This window comes from Lutjanus erythropterus, chromosome 13 (assembly GCF_056507025.1).
Source record: "Lutjanus erythropterus isolate fLutEry1 chromosome 13, fLutEry1.hap2, whole genome shotgun sequence".
Lineage (NCBI taxonomy): Eukaryota > Metazoa > Chordata > Actinopteri > Lutjaniformes > Lutjanidae > Lutjanus > Lutjanus erythropterus.
Window position 1 is genome coordinate 21,698,069 of NC_139329.1, and position 17,158 is coordinate 21,715,226.

Sequence of the window (17,158 nt, forward strand, 5' to 3'; positions counted from 1 at the left end):
GCTGCATGTTAACCTTCAACTCGGACCTGATTTTTTTTGGACTGATGGTAATATTAGGGAATAGGAAAGTTTTGATATCGACATATACAGAGGCTGGATATTTTAAAGTTTAATAATAAATGCTAATGTCCAAAATGATATTGGTGCACTGAAACAGGATTTCAGGATTTTCATTTTTAAGAATAATGAATAAACAAATAGAACAAAGTATCATCTACATTATTTTCTGCACAACATTTTTGCCAATAGCCATAAAGACAGATATAGGTATGATAGGCCAATATTGGACCAATAATATATAAATCGGGCTGTATTAATTAAGTAATTAATTAAGTATCACTGAAAACATGTGCCGTGAAAAGGGTCAATAACTACAATAACTAGTATGTGAAAGTAGTAATTTTATTTATTTATTTATTTATTTATTTATTTATTTATTCATTTTGAGAGTAGCCTTGTTCAGTTGTAGTTTAACAACTTTTCATTGTAAAGTAACTGGTAGTCTGGTAAACTACAGTTTTTAAGTCACCAACACTATTAAAAATCCACCAGTAAGGTTTACATACATACAGTGATTGATAGCAGGTAGCTAGCCTACTAGCTGCTACAGTACTAGCTAGCTTCCTGTCAACATCACAACCTGTCAAATTAACGTCAACAAAATGTTTATTACTTATTTCAGTGATGTGGCCTCAGCGGGAGAATAATGCTTACCTCCTCCTCGTGAAATGAAAAACTCCCCTTTTCTTTTGTTTCATCAGTGTCAGACATGACTACATTATTCAGCTCCCGCATGACAGAGTCGTACATGTCCTCAGGTTCCGTCATGGTTTTAAAACACCAGCGACTTGCTGACTTTTACACTCAATTACCGCCACTTGTCATCACACATGTATCTTAAACTTGTAAAATTATCAGATGAACTGTTTATCTGAATAATGTGCTGTTTAGCATTTCAAAGCTAATTTAACGTTTAATAGCATGGAAAAATAGTTGAAAAAATCCTTTCGCGTCTGCTAGGTACTCCAGTCGCCATGGAAACAACTCTGTAAACTACGTAGTGTCGAGAGGGACAAGCTGTGCAAAAGGCAAAGTGAAAATGTAAGATTCTTTATAACTGGCGTCCTTAGAAATTAGATTTATCCAAAAGTATAATATCTTTCACTAACTACATACTTTGAATTCATTTTAGTTCTAGCATTTCTATTTTTAAATCATTATAATTGAAAAAGATACATTGATATATTACATTCAATATTATATCCTGCAGTCAGTGTTATATTGTTACTGTATTATTGTTAGCTAAATTTGTTGTTCTTTTAAATTGTTAATTTAAAAAAAGAAAAAAAATGCAGATAGAAACACTATAAGTTCAGGTAAAATATCCTTTATTGACTAATGCCTAGATTCTCAAACTGTGGTGTGTGTACTGCTGGTGATACACAGGCTCCCTCTAGTGGGCTGTGTAGGAATATCAGAAATATAATATAATGTGAAAAACATTAATTTCTTAAACCAAAGTCATAATCACACATGTAGAGTGCACATACGTCATCAGTAATTACTAGTAGTTACAACTTAAACTGTGATGTGAGATAGTAAACAAAGGTAAAATACAGAGACTGAAAATGAATGTCTCAAAAACTCAGTTCAAATCTGGATCTATTATGAAAAGCAGTGGGGAAGAATATTTCAAAAATGAAGTGGACGACGGTTAACCAAGCAAAAGTTAGTGGCTACTTAAAAAGTGCTAGTGAAGTACCCACAGCACCTTCTAGAACCAAACAGAGAGATCTGACTGGAGTTACCTCAAATTTGGATTCAAATAAAACAGGACTAAACCTGCAATAAACCTCCTGCATGTAGGCCTACGCTACTGTATTTTAACATTGGTCATAATGGTGGTACTTGGAGAGCCTAATATTTCCTGAGGTTGTACACAGTGTTAAAAGTTTGAGAAACACTGGACTAATATTGAGAATGGTAGCATTACAAATCTTTGTTGTCATTTTTCTCCTATAAATGTTTTAAAGGTCCAGTGTGTAAGATTTTGTCTTTGAGCCCATTATATCTAGGGGTTGGTGGGTGCATGCAGGTCATCTTCCAACACATTACACCTCCCTGTTTCTACAGGAGGTCAGAGAAGACAAACTAAACACTGGCTCAGAATAGGGCCTTTCAGATTTTTTGTGCATTTCACAGCCAACATAGGTTCTCCTACACACATTGCAGAGGGAGAGTGAGATGTTTACAACCTGCTAGGTCACCACTAGATGCCACTAAATCCTACACACTGGTCCCTTAAAACTTTCCACTCTTGCTAACAAGTGTTCCACTTTGGCACAATAATAGGACAACAAAACTGTTTGGTCACAGCTCTACTTCATGAAGATAAAATGTAGTGTCATGGACCTGTGTGGGCACTTTGGGCAGCTGGCTCAGTGGGGTCAGTGAGCCTAAGACCTTTTAGGTGAATCACAGGACCAGAAGAACAAAAAATGTGTCAGGCTGTGAACAATGCACACTTTTTCCATGGCATTTCTGATCACAAAGACCGGTTCCTCTCTCCCGTGGCGAAGTCTCTGCACTCGTACTGTACTCCTCTTTGAGGAGATTCCAGTGGCCCACACAGGTTTTCCCATACACATTCCCCAGGGCTCTCTAAAAAGGAACCCAGTCTCCTTCCTCAAAGTTTCAAAGAAAAACAGCGTGTCCTCCATCCCAAACAGTTTGCTCCGGAGACACACTAAGGCCTGTTCTCCTGTCTCGTGACGTTCCAGGGCGAAAACAAAACAACAGAATGGCGCCAGATCAGACTACTTTTTCCTTCAAAGCACAAAACTGAATTCCACAATGACAATGAAAAGATACCAGATCTACGACACTTATGTGGCCTACAAGGTCAACACAATCAGAATCTTCACAGGTCCAGCACAGACGAGCTTTCATAAAGGTCATTCTGGGTCACAGCACAACTTCAGTCCTGAAGCTGATGGGCAGAAACAGGACACTTTGGTGCAGCCCCCGCTGTTGGAGTCAAACTGCCTGTCCCTTATGTTTCATTAGGTCCTCTAAGATTCATTGACCAAGTTCAATTGCTCAAAAAGGCTCCATCAGCAAGCCTTGTCCACTCCAATTAGGGCCAGGGCCTTTGTCAGTGGGCAAGGTGTCCGTCGCTTTTGTCCTAGTGCACGGAACCCAGACAGCGGCCAGACAGGGCCAAGCTGCAGATTTATACAGCAGATTACGCCAGTCAATGGCGGCTCCGGCCCAAACGCAGTAGTGGTTTGGATAGCGGCCGTGTGTTTACACTGTCAAGGGTTTTCTGTTACTCGTCTGTAGCCATTATCTTGGCAGCCACTGGGACTATCAAGCCTATCATTTCCATCTGGGGGCTTTGACGAAGGAAGGGATAGGAGGAAAAAAATTACCACTACTCCAAAACTACCCTTTAACTTTTTCTTACCACTCATTTTGAATGCGCAGGTCACAGATTTATTAATGGGAATACTGAGAGTGATATTAGGTACTTTGCATAAGACTGCTATTTAACTGTCATAATCATGTCATGAAAGCTGTCATGAACATGGCAGAGTCTTTATAAATGTTTATGACTGTTTTTAAACTGGCCTTAATACATGTAATGACAAGTCCAAGTGGTGCTATTTTACTTTAAGTCCAGGAAATTATTCATGATACTGTTACAAAAGCACTTGACTGTGTAATAAAACTTAATAACGTCTTTATAACAAATCCAAAATATTCATGACAGTATAATGGCCAATTGTCATAACAAAGACATCAACATGTTAAGTTGTCTTGGTTAATGTCAAACTGTCATAATAAAGACATTATTGGCTTGATTAATGTCAAGTAGCCACAACAACCACCCTTTAATATTCTCTTACTGGCCATTTTGAATGCAAGCTACAGATTTATTAATTATGACATATTAACTGTGCTACTGAGTAACACTTAATTTGAATAGCTGTGCATAAGACTGTCATTAAACTGTCATAACCATGTCATGACAGCCGGAGTCTTTATTCAGGTTTATGACTTTTGTCATTATGTGTCATGAGGTTGATTATGTCATCTTTGATCCAATGTTGTTGTGACAACTTGACATGAATTAAGCCAATAATGTCTTTGTTATCACAACTTGACTTGACTGTTGTAAAATTAGCCTTAAGACATTTAATGACATCTTTATGACAAGTCCAAATGGTACCACTTTACATGAGGTCAAGGAGAATATTCATGACACTCTTATAATAGTCTCATGATGGCTAGTGTCAATATAATTAATGTTAAAATATAAAGCTAAACCATTTCTTAAAGTTTGATAATGTCAAGTTGTCATGACAAAGACATTATTAGCTTGATTTATGGGAAGCTGTCATATCAACTGCCCTTTAACTTTCGCTTACTGCCCACTGTCACAGCTTTTATTATTGTGAGATATTAACAGTTATATTAAGTACCACTTTATTTGACCGGGTGGGAATAAGACATTATCCTAGACATTGTCATAACCATGTCATGACAGCTCTCATGAAAATGAAGAAGTCTCTATGAATGTTAATGACTATTGTTATAAAGTATCATTCAGTCACCTTGGCACTGTACTCTGTCATCAAACTGGCCTTAAGACATTTGACAATTTGAATGACACTTAATGACAGTGATCATAAACATTCATAAAGACTCCTTTGCATACATGACAGCTGTCATGACATGATTGTGACAATGTAATGACAGTTGTGCACATAAATAAAGTATTACCCATGAAATGCAAGTTTGTCTCATGTGTAGATCTTGTTCAATCCATTTTACTCTATTTAGTCATTGTGGGTTTATTCAACCACAGGAACCTAAACACCATCCAGAAATAATACATTTTCCACACATGGACTCAAGCTGACATTTCAAACCCCAGAGTTGGAAAATGGATGATTTTTCTCAATGCACTGAGGCAGATTATCGGCTTCTGAGAGTAAGGCGACTTGTATGTAGACCTGATGGTACTTAAAACATATTAGGTGCACGTGAGAGGGGAAATATTTAAGCGAGCTAATCCAGCATGAATGCTGTTGTAAGCCTCCTATGTTGCATTCTTGTAGTTATCTGCTGTCAAATCAAATTCTTGCTTGTATAACCAATATCATGTTGATTTTGTTTTTCTTTTTACAAATTTCCATAGCAATACCTGGACAACATCTGCTTAAATTTGTGAGGTTCAACCAGTTCGTCAACACCCCTCCTAACTGAGATTATCTCTCCTTCAGTGGGATGACAACAGCAGTGAATCAGTTGGACTTGGACACAGATTTGGATTGCCTTTCAAAGTTATCATTACGCTGCCAGTGTGACCTTAGTACACCTAAATCTGCCTCAAATGACTGTGGGATTACTGTAATCACAATTCCTCCTAACAAGCTGGGGGCTGGCAGTAGTCTACTCCAAGGTCAGTGAGTAACTGTGACAGGACTATGAGTTTTTATTCATCTTGTAGACACTCCTTCTCAGATTGTTTCTGTGTTGTGGTGTTGCAAAGTTCACACAAAGTTTTCAAGGTTAAATCCAAACATTTGCATGCATCCTTTTTGCAAATATCAAACAGTCACATGCTGAGAACAGCATTTCCCCACAGGGCTATCAATGGTAACATTAACGACTAGGGGCAAAACGAAATGTTTCCTCAGTGAACAGAGACAAACTGACGAGGACACTGTCTGCAGGCTGTCTCAGAATATTTAATGCAACATTTGCTTTTTAACAAGACATGCAGAGAAAAGGAAAATTAAATTGAAATGACTATTTTCCTTTCTAGGTCTCTTGTCACTGTCTGATTGTTCTTTGTAGAGCAGAAGAGTTGTCAGATCTGCAGTGCAGACATTCATAGGAGTATCGCGCAGAGTCTGCTAATTTCACATACAGAAAAATGGTGTGCACCAAAATATAAATAAAGATGCCAGTAAAAAGTGTAGTTGTTCATGGGAGGTTTTCATTTCTCTTAAATTCAATTACATTAAAATGAAATCCACATTGATATGTGGTTGCTGGCAACCCAGCCTTGTTTGAGCTTTGAGCTCATATGCTCTATTGGAGGGTTTTTCATGAAAGCCCATTTCTGCAAATATGATAACAAAAAACATCCTGTAAGTCATTATAATGAGAAATGATCACAAAATAATTACTTAATAATGTAAATAATAAAAATAATATATCTAAGTCATCATTTGGTATGGCAGTGTATTGCTGCCACTCCAGGAAAAAAACAAATCAGTATCACATTACAACATCTAAAGTTTATTGTTATAACAACATATTTTAGGATATTTTTACATTATTACATCATACAAACTTATCAGGCTATAACAACAAACTTTTCTTGATGTTATAAAAACAAGAAAAGTTGTTTATAATGAAAAATTTTGCTTATTATAACAATATACGATTTAAGTTATGATGTGACATGGTTTCTTTTATAATGGGATAACTTACATCCTTCTAAAGTTTAACAGTATAAGTCAAAGTTAAAAGGTGAAACATTTAATGTTATAACAAGTTAAACATACAATATGTAAATTCTGCTGCTATGGGGTCTCTCACATTAAAACAATAACAAAAGTCGTAGTTTAATGATTTGGTGAAGAGGCATGGGATCATGGAAGTTGTTATCTTCACTTTTAAACAACCAAGTCATTATTTTGAGAAAGTTTCTTGTTATAATGACTTGCAAGATCAAGATTTTTTTCCCCATCATATTGGCGGAAATGGGATTCCACAGTTTTTCAATCCACAGTGGGGAAGGTAAGTCTTGAATGCAGTCTTGAGATTAGTATGACTGAGTATGACTATAACAAAAGTTGGAGTGGGTTTCACCTACCTGCACCTCTCTGAAGTACCAAATGGAGTTTACAACATTCACAACGCCGATATGTACTGACATCTAGTCATTTATTATGATTTTCTGACATTCATTGTACTGTCACGCATGGAAACACCCACCCACATGGTGCCTAAGAGGGATAAAAACAAACCATAAAGAGGGCACTTGGCCCAGCTCCGCTGTTATTGCTGTGATGTACTCTGTTGGGTCCCATGACTCGTTCTTGGCCTTGTGTCACAGGACAGTTCCTAGTGAAAGAGGAGAGGAGGCTTTACTGCAGTTAATCCTCTCTTTGAAAAAGCATCTCCTCCTCCAGCCAGCGAGCTCCAGAGGTGAGCCGGAGCCACATTACTGCCATTATGTTGTTGAAAATCAGTCCTGTGTGTGAATGTCTGGATGTCTCTACCTGTATATAGAGGAATATCTATATTTCTCTATACAATCATGTGGATTTAACATTTTCATATCAAGATGTTGTGGCTCACACTTCTTATGTCTAAATAATTTATATCAAAATCTGCCAGTACATGGGAACTTAAATATCTAACAATATATACTACAGAATTATATCTAACAATATATACTACAGAATTTTGTCCTGAAAACCACTATGGCTTAAATGTGTTCTTAATATTTTAACATTCAATATTTAATACTTTGGGACACATCATTAAAGGAAAATTCGCCACCTTTTATGTGGATGTCTACTTAGTGTTGATCAGTAGTAAATGTGATCAGTAATAAATTCCTCGATGCATTGCACCTGAGCTTCTCACACCCTTTGAAATCACTGCTTTTATGTGATGTTGTCTTTTTATTGTTTTTATTGGTGTTAATTCTATTGTTTCATATTTATTTATTTATTCACTTGTTTATTATTGCTTTATTGTTCTTATTTTTTTATTTATTTTTTAATGATTCTTTTATTTTATTGCTTTTATTGTTTTAGTGCTTTTTATTGCACTGATTAATTTTTATATACGTATTTTTTTCTGCTTCTTGTTTTTTTTTTACTTATATTGTCATATTTACTTGATTTATATTCTGTATCCTTCCTTTTAGCATCTGTGCTTTTCTAATGTTTTTCAGAGCTAGTTATTTATTATGAAGTTATTACTAAAACCAATAGTGCAGAGGCAATTATGTTATTATATGAGTAGATAGATTTATATAGTCTGGCCCCTTGAGGGCAACCATAATGCTGATGTTGCATGGGAATAAGCTGAGTTCGACACCCTACTTCAAATCATCTACTAACTAACACTAAACCTCCAGTCGACGTAAACTGCATGCTTTTGTGGCGGGGCGGGGGGACATTGCACCTGGAGGAAAATCAGAAAATCATGCAGACACTGGAAGAGATGAACAAAGCAAACTCCATCACAGTAAGGCTCCAGCCAGCCAGTCCTGTATTCAGACTAATCACTGCTCCACTGTGCTGCTGTGAAAACCCTGAATACTCATTTGGCCCAGATCACCACTTCTAAGTGCTTGAGTGTGTGGAGGTAACGTAATATTTCAATTTAGGCACAATAAAGTTAGTGTTTTACAATCATGATAATGATAAAGGTAATGGAAATGACTAAATTACCATGCAATCGTACCAACAGGATCATAGAATTTGAGTAATTTCATCCTGGAATCAGGATGTGACAGCATCACATTTCAAAAGTAACTGTCTCAATTTAATACTGATGCCTCTACATGACCTACATAAGCAAACAAGACCATCAGAAAGATGTTTTCATTGTACCACATTGCCACATTGCACCACCATGTTTCTACAGTGGGACAGTTGGAAATTGCAAACATTGCCTCTAGAGAGGGCCTTTCGCATTTTTCGCGGTTTTTGCGTCCACCATAGACTCTCTGCTTGGAAGGTGAAGATGAAATGAGTTTGTTGCAGATGTGCACGTTCACCACTACATGGTACTAATACCTGCCACCAGGCCAGATTCTTGTTGAGATCAGATGAAATAATTTATGACAGGCAGTCTGGAAGGAGCCTGTGTTTACATTTTCCTACTGTAGGAAAAGTTACTGTGCGTAGCCTTATAAACTTTATCACAAGAACTCAACATAATACTGATGCAGAGATACTGACAGCTCACAGAATGACATAACAGCACAGAGACACACAAGTCCGAGCTGTAACAAAACCAGAGCCTGACCTGTGCCAGCACCTACCCACAGCTGCACCTACTGTATGAAACACGAGGTGGCAGGATGTTTCCTACGGCTCTGCAGTTCTAAAACAGAAAAGGGACAGCATGGAAACAAAGGGCAGAAAGGCGAGGGAAAAACCACCCTTGAGTTACCCACAGTTGAAAACTAGGACACCTTGACTCAGACAAGACACAACATAGTGGGAGCAGATAGCATTTATCATCATCTAGTGTTTCCATTCTTATTTTGCCCATCTAAACTCCAGCCATCAGCACTTCTCATGGCCTCATCGTCTCATTTTGACTCTTGTCTTCACTAGAAAAAAACTGAATCAAGGTTGAGAGGGTGAACGTCACTGTTGCCTCACCACTGATTGTTTTCTTTTGTTTTATCAGAGCAGGTTCGAGCTGCACATTGGATATCATAGCGCACCGGCTTTTCTGTTTTTCAAAGCAGCTCCCAGACAGCACATGAAATAACTTTGGTTCCCCCTGGGTATAAACGGAGCTTTTTAAGACAATAGCGCACACACACAAAGGTTTGTGAGTGAAAGAGTTTAGTATGTAACCATGATGTTATAAATAGTTAATCTAAATATAAATACATCATAGGATTGGATAACAGTTGCAGGATGTTATTTAGGCGTAAATAAAGTGTGCGTTCAAAAGGTTTTTGGTTGCCCGTCCTGCAAGTTCATTTTTCACTATTTTACCAACTTGACTTTTGTTCCATGTATGTCACTTAATACTTGTATCAAAAAGAATACAATACCCATTTTTTAATATTTTTTACAATATCTTTCACTTGTTATCTATAGAGATAGTTGTAGGGTTCATTAGTCCATGGTAACTTTTGACAATACATTTGTGGTGTTGTCAAGCTGTACATATTTCTTTTCCCCCTGGCCTGTAGTGCTATTTACCAGTCTAGATTGTTTTGGTGTGAGCTGTCCAGTTGTGGAGATCATCCATACGTGGAACTAAATGGCCTTTGGCCTGTGCTGTTCAAAGTACCGAAAAATAAACTTCATTTGAAAAACTCAAAAGATATCAGCCCCTCCAGGATTTCAGGTCTTTTTTGTATTGTTGCTGAAAAGCCTGATTTCACCGCAGCATTGCATTTTTTAAAATTCATTATAATTGACTAAAATCAAAGGTAACTTAATCCAGGGAGAATAAAACTGTGCTCTGTCCTGAGTGTGCTAAGTAACCATGCCCAAAAGGCTCAGGATTACAAAAAGTCTAACAAAATATGCTTAAATTGTAAATGAAGAAGTGCACCTGTGGCGTAATCCACAACAAACCAAAATCTTCAAATCACAAAATTATAAAATATAAAAATGCATGGAGCTTTGGTAAACGACAATGACACTGACAAACCTTGTGTTCTTTTCAGTACATGTGACAAAATAAAAAAAACTAAAAATGCAAAAAAACAGTAACATATGTATGACATTTGCAATTGGTGGAAAATGTGCAGAAAAGCTGCAGTGATTGGACAAAATTGTAATGTAGTGCAGAATTCCCAGGACTGGTTTGGAATGTGCATTTTTGTTTGGTACATTGATACATTAGACATCTGTCACATAAGAACAATATTTTGATGGCATAAAAGTTTTTTCACATTTTGTAAGATTTGTTTTCTGAGCAGTTCTTTCTAGGTGTGACAGATCAGGAGCAGCATCCAGTCATTGATTTTCTCATTCATGCCAGCTCTGTGTGATTGTCATTGGCTGAGAACCTGCGTCTGTGTGACAGAGTGAAAACCAATATGCCTCAACTTTCCATCAGGAGTCTGGGAGGGGTAAACTCGTGACGGCCGGGTGGCATCATGTTACCAAAGTCAGAATCAGTCCATGAAGAATTCAACAGGTAGCCGCCATCTGTGACAGGTACTGTGAGTTAACATTGCGAAATCAAAACAGCAACACAGGCTGGAGAATACAAAATACAGCGCACATAAATTAATCATTTATTTTACTCCTATTTCAAAACAAGAGACAAAACTCAGCTAAAGACATGCTGGTTATTTTTCAAATAAACATGAATTTTAATGAGCCCGAGTTTATGTTTCTCCGATCCACTGAGTTGTCACCCCGATGACCTATTGATGCATGAGCTCCATCTGAGACTGCTGTGTTGTTGATGTTTCAACCAGCTGGAAAAATACTGAAAATAGCCTCTAATACACAACATGAGGCAGCAGACGACAATGCTGGGGATGAATCAGAGAAAGAGTCACAGCATTGTGAGGGGCAACAAAGAAGTCCAAATTAGTATATGTTGTTACAGTGCTGGAAATTTAAACTTCAATAAAAAATAAAACAATACTCATACCTCTGTCCATACAATAGCAAAAATAAAAGTCCCGACACACATTTTTTTTCATTATTAATAACCTGCACACAGAAAAAAGTTGCTGAACAAATTTCAGGCAGGGAAATAAAGATTGAACTTAACTGAGGTCTTTACTGAGCACTTAGATATTTTTAGTAGCTTCTGTACATCTGATACTATCACATATTAATGCAACAGTACCAAAAACTCAAGGTACAATAATACAATAAAAACACAATAAAACAATAAAAATGTCCATGATACAATATGATATTTAACAAAAATAACTTAAAAGTAGACAGCAATGTCCTAAACGTGCAAAAAAATGACTAAAAAAGGGATTGTACAATTGCAAAAAACTCAATGCTGCTGTCAAAGCAGTCGTTTTATAAAATAAAACAAAAAATAATCAGGTAAAATAATAAACCATGCAATATTGCGGAATATATCATCACAATCCGGTACAGTATAAAGACTTTTTTGTTGTGATATTCAATATATTGTTTCATTCTTACTACTGAATATATAATTAATGGCGCTCATATAGCTTTAAACATGTTGGTATCAAATAAAGCAAAATAAATAAAGTAAAATGCAAAGGTATGCTTTGTGTAGCTGTACTGTATCTTGAATGGTCGTAGTTATGTTAGCAGGGCTGTAATGTGATTAAATGTTTAGTTGTTAAGATAAGTTTTGCCTATTTATCAATGCCTTGGTATATTAGTATGTTCTATGATTGACAGAGTTTATTTGCTGATGTACACCAGCAGACCTTGTGGAAAATATCATAAAAACTTGTTTAAAAAATGCCTAGAAAAATCAATATTTTTGACAAACTTAATATATGATCTAAATAACTAACTTAGTCTTTTCATGCATATCACTGTTACTCTTTTATTTTATGCAACAATTTCTTAGTAAATGAGTAAATAAACAAAGAAATCATAATCGCCTCTTCAGCACCCGATCTGCATCGTACCTACGACTGAATCAGAGCTGTGATGATATTCAGTACAACATCACTTGCTCTTGTGTGATCTTGCTTTAAAATCAGGCAGCACACCTGTATAGAAGCCTGTTAGAATAAATGAATCGATCAAGATCATTCACGGTGGACAGCAAAAGAAAAGACGTCAGCATCTCAACACATCTTCCATGGAACAGTGTGCAAAGTATACATACACACCCTCTGCCATTGACAACGTGTTGTAAAACCCCCATGGCAAAACAACCTACATTACTTCTCTCTTAATATCTTAATAGACATTAATGTGTGAAATTAATGTTTATAACAATTCACCCTACTATGAAGAACTCTGAATCCTCTACCAGAGGGTAACAGCTGATGTGGGTGGAGGACATAAGTTGGATTTGAAACTATATTCTGTCCCTGTGCTAATGCATATTAACAGAAACATTGTAATATGCAGTAACACTATACATGAATTCTATCAATTTTTCTTCTTTCAGTTTTAACCCTCAGTTGATGCCAGTTTTGGTTGCAAAATGATTACACGGTTGTAACATTTTATCATTATTATCCTTCAGAAAATTGTGTTGGATGTTTTCTCCCAGTCTTGTGGTCCACTGCTGCTGCATGAACAAAGTCTGATCTGTAGTCCCATCTTTCAGGTTAGTTGACCAGAGATGACCTCAAGGGTTAGCGTTTTTTTTTTTTTTTTTATCATCCTCCTTCTGATACAAAGTGATCTTTTTAGGCCCTAACACATGGCTGACAGGCAGCACGCCACACAGTCAGCCTGTCTCATGAGCAAAGTCATCGTACTTATCATCATACTCCGTACAGAAGGAGGCTTTCTTCCATCCAGACAGTGACATCATTGATTCCTAGAAGAATGAGCTGATTACCATACTGCCGTCTAATAATACAAAGATAAAGACAGAATACACATAGACTCAAAGAACACATTAAACTCACTACTAGGAACATTGCTGACATAATTCACTCCTTACGGTGAATTATCGTTATGATAATGGCTCATATCTGCAGCAGTTTGACCTTCAAACAGCTACAACAAAAGACCTGATTTAGAAATTTAATGATTACTTGGCTTCTCAACAGATGACAGAAACACAGCAAAAGTACTACTTCTGCTAAATTAATCTGTATCGTGCTGTTCATTCAAGATGATAATAGGATATAATAATGCAATATAAAACTTGCATTCAACACAAGGGCTCATATTATCTGTGATGTAGCTCTGCCTCTGGGCCACATTAAACAGGAACCTACTGTCTTAAGTCTTCAGTTAAAATAAGAAGATAGAACAGTTTACATAAGCAACTTAAAATAGGAAAAGTATACAAAAGCATCCAAATAAATAAATCACGTAGTAGTGCATTATCTAAATGTCTTCATTAGCCAGATAACAGGTAGTGAGGGGATAAAGAGATTAGAAATTACATACATAAAAGGTACCAGATGAGTTCATGGTCAGCATCTGAGCACTGCGGGACACTAGGGACCTAGACCTTCAGGTGTCATTTATTATCACCACAGAAATGGTTTGTCTTCAGCTCTGTAGATTGAGGTATGAACTGTTTTCTGCCACTGAAGCCTCTCTGCCACCAAGAAATGTTCATTATCATCTAGAGCTGCTGCTATCTGTAGCTGCTTTACGACTTGACAAAATCCCTGACCACAAACAAATCCTTCACAGTCACCATAATACACCATTAATCCACTCCACTGGATCCATTTCCTAGCGGTTTAACCCAGACTTGTCAGCTTTGTTGTTCAGCCTCAGTTGTTGGTTCTTTGTAAGCTGTTTGTTGTGTCCACTGCATCTTCAGTGAAGACACAGAGAGGAAAGCCTGCAGGGTGTTCAACCAGCAGCTGAGGTAGGACTTACGTTTCAGGCTAATGGCACCTAAACATCCTTTTTCATTTCCCATGTCCTTGCATCATGATTTCACTGACATGTGCCTTTTTTCTTCTCTGTCAAATGAAAGAGTCATTTAGTGAATGGAGTCTGTGGTTTTATAGCATTTTATTTTATTACTTAAACAGTTTGGAAGCAAAACAACTTGTATTATGTCATATGTATTAAAAATACCGAACCAAAAGTGCCATTCATGAGTCGGTTGTCTAGTGGCAGGTTGCAGTTGCTGTAAAATGTGGTTCACTGATAAATACAGATTAATGCATTCATCTTATTTAAAAAATGAAATAACACCAGCATATAACATTATCAATATTGCCATTGCACGGACTAAACCATAATGATTGAATATATTCACAGCAATATTTTTCTGTAGGATAATAACCATCATTAATCCAATTCAAATTTTAGACTAATCTAGAATTACTCAGAGCTGGAAACAGTTAAATGTATTATATAAGATTATACACATGATATTTTAACATTAGCAATTACAAATTTACACTGAGAACCATCACAAAAAATAATCATATCATGTGGGAAAAGGCTGGAAATGAGTACAAAAATAAAACTGAAAAAAGTTTGAAAGATTTGTAATAAGGGTACTTTGTTTCAAAATTTGAGAGCTTTAACACAGAAATTCAATGAGTTATAGGTGCTGAGAAGGATTACAACTGTCCCTGGTTTCCCCCACTTTATTTCTAATTGAGTCTAATTAATTAATCATTTGTATTTTGATGTTGGAAAATGGGAAAATGAGACCATTAGTTAAGTTTTATTGGTAGAGACAATTATAGCTGCTAAGCAACCAAGATGCAGTTTCAGTGTGGCCAAAATAGCTAAAAATTATCAAATTTTCTTTGTGTAATTTATATTAAAAAAAACTTTTTAGATTAAAATACAGGTTATTTTATAAAAGTCAGGTACCAGAAACATTGTATGTTTTTTAATTCAACAAAGTTATTGTAAATTTGAAAATGGTCAAAATGAGCACCTGTTCTAGTGTTAAAGTCATTTAGCAAAAGGGACAAGCAGTCGAGAACTGTGAGTTTGGTAGCTATCAAGCGTTGCACAGTGGTCATAGGGGTCATGACTCAAAAAGGCTGAGAATCAATGTGTTATGCATCTTATAGAGGTTGTAAATTTAGCTTTCAAAACTGCATCCGTACACAATATACTGACACATTTTCCAATCTGGCAGCCGATTGCAGGAGGTGATTTACCTAAACAGACTTTGAAAGGGGCTAAGGATGAAAAGAACAATGACATTTGTACAGCTTTTCTAATGTTCAGTGTTAAAGCCCAGGGTTACTCTCTGAACAGATGCTGATTATGAAATCATAATACTTCTCTTGGTTTTTGAATGGGTGGTGTCTAAATGATTCATAAATAAACTACCATGTCATCAGCCAAACAAAATGTACATGCACTAACTGAATTAACATGAGCATTGGTTTTCTTTCTCTGCTCTCAGGGTTTCTGTGCTGCTCTGCTGATGGGATGGAGGCCATTAGGAGCAATCAATAAGTCTGCTACTTAGGCCGTGCTCACTGAGCTCATGCAGGGAGGGAATATCTTGAACATTTTGTACAATGAGGGCGACGGGCTGCGTTCATGTCAGGAGCACAGAGATAGACGAAACAGTGGCTGAGATTCTCTTCATCCTTCAAGAGCAGAGAGCAGTAGAGAGCAGCTATGGAGGTTATGAACTGGAAGTAATAGGATTTGTGTGAGCATCAAATACACACTCTCTCACACACACACATTTTGGCCTAGCAAAGAGCTCTTAATCACTACAGTGAGATTTCTGTGATTATGTCCTTGATGCACCTGAAACACTGTGGGTGGATATCAAATGAGGCACTGGGGCATCTCAGGACAGAGACGTGGGTGGTTTTGGTCTCTTATTTTCAATGTACATTTGCATGGATGCCATCTTAATTAATTAGCAAATCAAGCACAGATCTCCAGAGAAAAAAGAAGGCATGACAATTAGTCTCCTCTTCTATGGAAATGTGATAAATCACATTAAGGCAACAGTAAACATATTAGATCTCAGCTATCTGTTTGCAGTGATCCAATTCTACTATTTTCTGGGAATCAGTGTTTCCATCTGAAATATACACCAGTAAAGCACAACATTAAACCAATGTCCTTGTGCCGCCAAAACAGCTCTGACCTGTCAAGGCATGGACGCCACAAGACCCCTCAATGTGTCCTGTGATATCTGGTACCAAGATGTAGCAGCAGATCCTTTAAGTCTTGTAAGTTTCAGGGTGAGGCCTCCATGGATTGGACTTATGCAGCTTTTCCACTGGCAGTTTTGGCCACACCAAGTCAAATTGTGGTGGACCTTGGGCATTGTGTGTTTTGACACCTGTCTATTATATCCGGCATTCAAAATCCTACAGTACAACATCCTACAATCCCTGCTGGTGCCACCATGTTCGAAAAAAAAGCTACAAAAAAGTTTTGTCTTTGATGTCCAAGTGTCTAGGTGGGCCAGTGTCCAAGATAACGTGATAAAGTGCCCTCTAGAGTGCCCTTCCTGTGGACAAAACATGACAAAGTACCCTCAATAGTGCCAAAACATAATAAAGTACCTCACAACGTTTGGTGTGCTGGTGCCCCACAACATAAAGCTGGCGCCATTTTAATCTTTTCCGCCCTTGCATTCCCTGCAGTGACGGGAATGAGATGATTTTGACTGTTCGCTCCCACGACCCAGTTTCAGTTTTTTAGGTCATACTATTTCAAAGTGATGTTTTAACTCATATTTTCTCAAATTCTCTTAAGTATTTACCACAAAGATGCTCCTAGACCAAACCTCTAACCTCAAACAAAGATGTTCTGTGCAA

The 17,158-nt window shown here is 37.1% G+C and overlaps 1 protein-coding gene across 1 annotated transcript in view; it reads right to left on the bottom strand.

Moving 5' to 3' along the window:
- The window catches only part of lrriq1 (leucine-rich repeats and IQ motif containing 1), a 45,017-nt gene extending 43,989 nt beyond the window's left edge, over window positions 1–1,028 (bottom strand). Inside the window, exon 1 of the mRNA XM_084734203.1 lies at window positions 715–1,028. Coding sequence (XP_084590329.1) covers window positions 715–828 — 114 coding nt within the window. The 5' untranslated portion in view covers window positions 829–1,028. The remainder of the gene's footprint in view (window positions 1–714) is intronic.
- Between the last annotated feature and the right edge of the window lie 16,130 nt (window positions 1,029–17,158).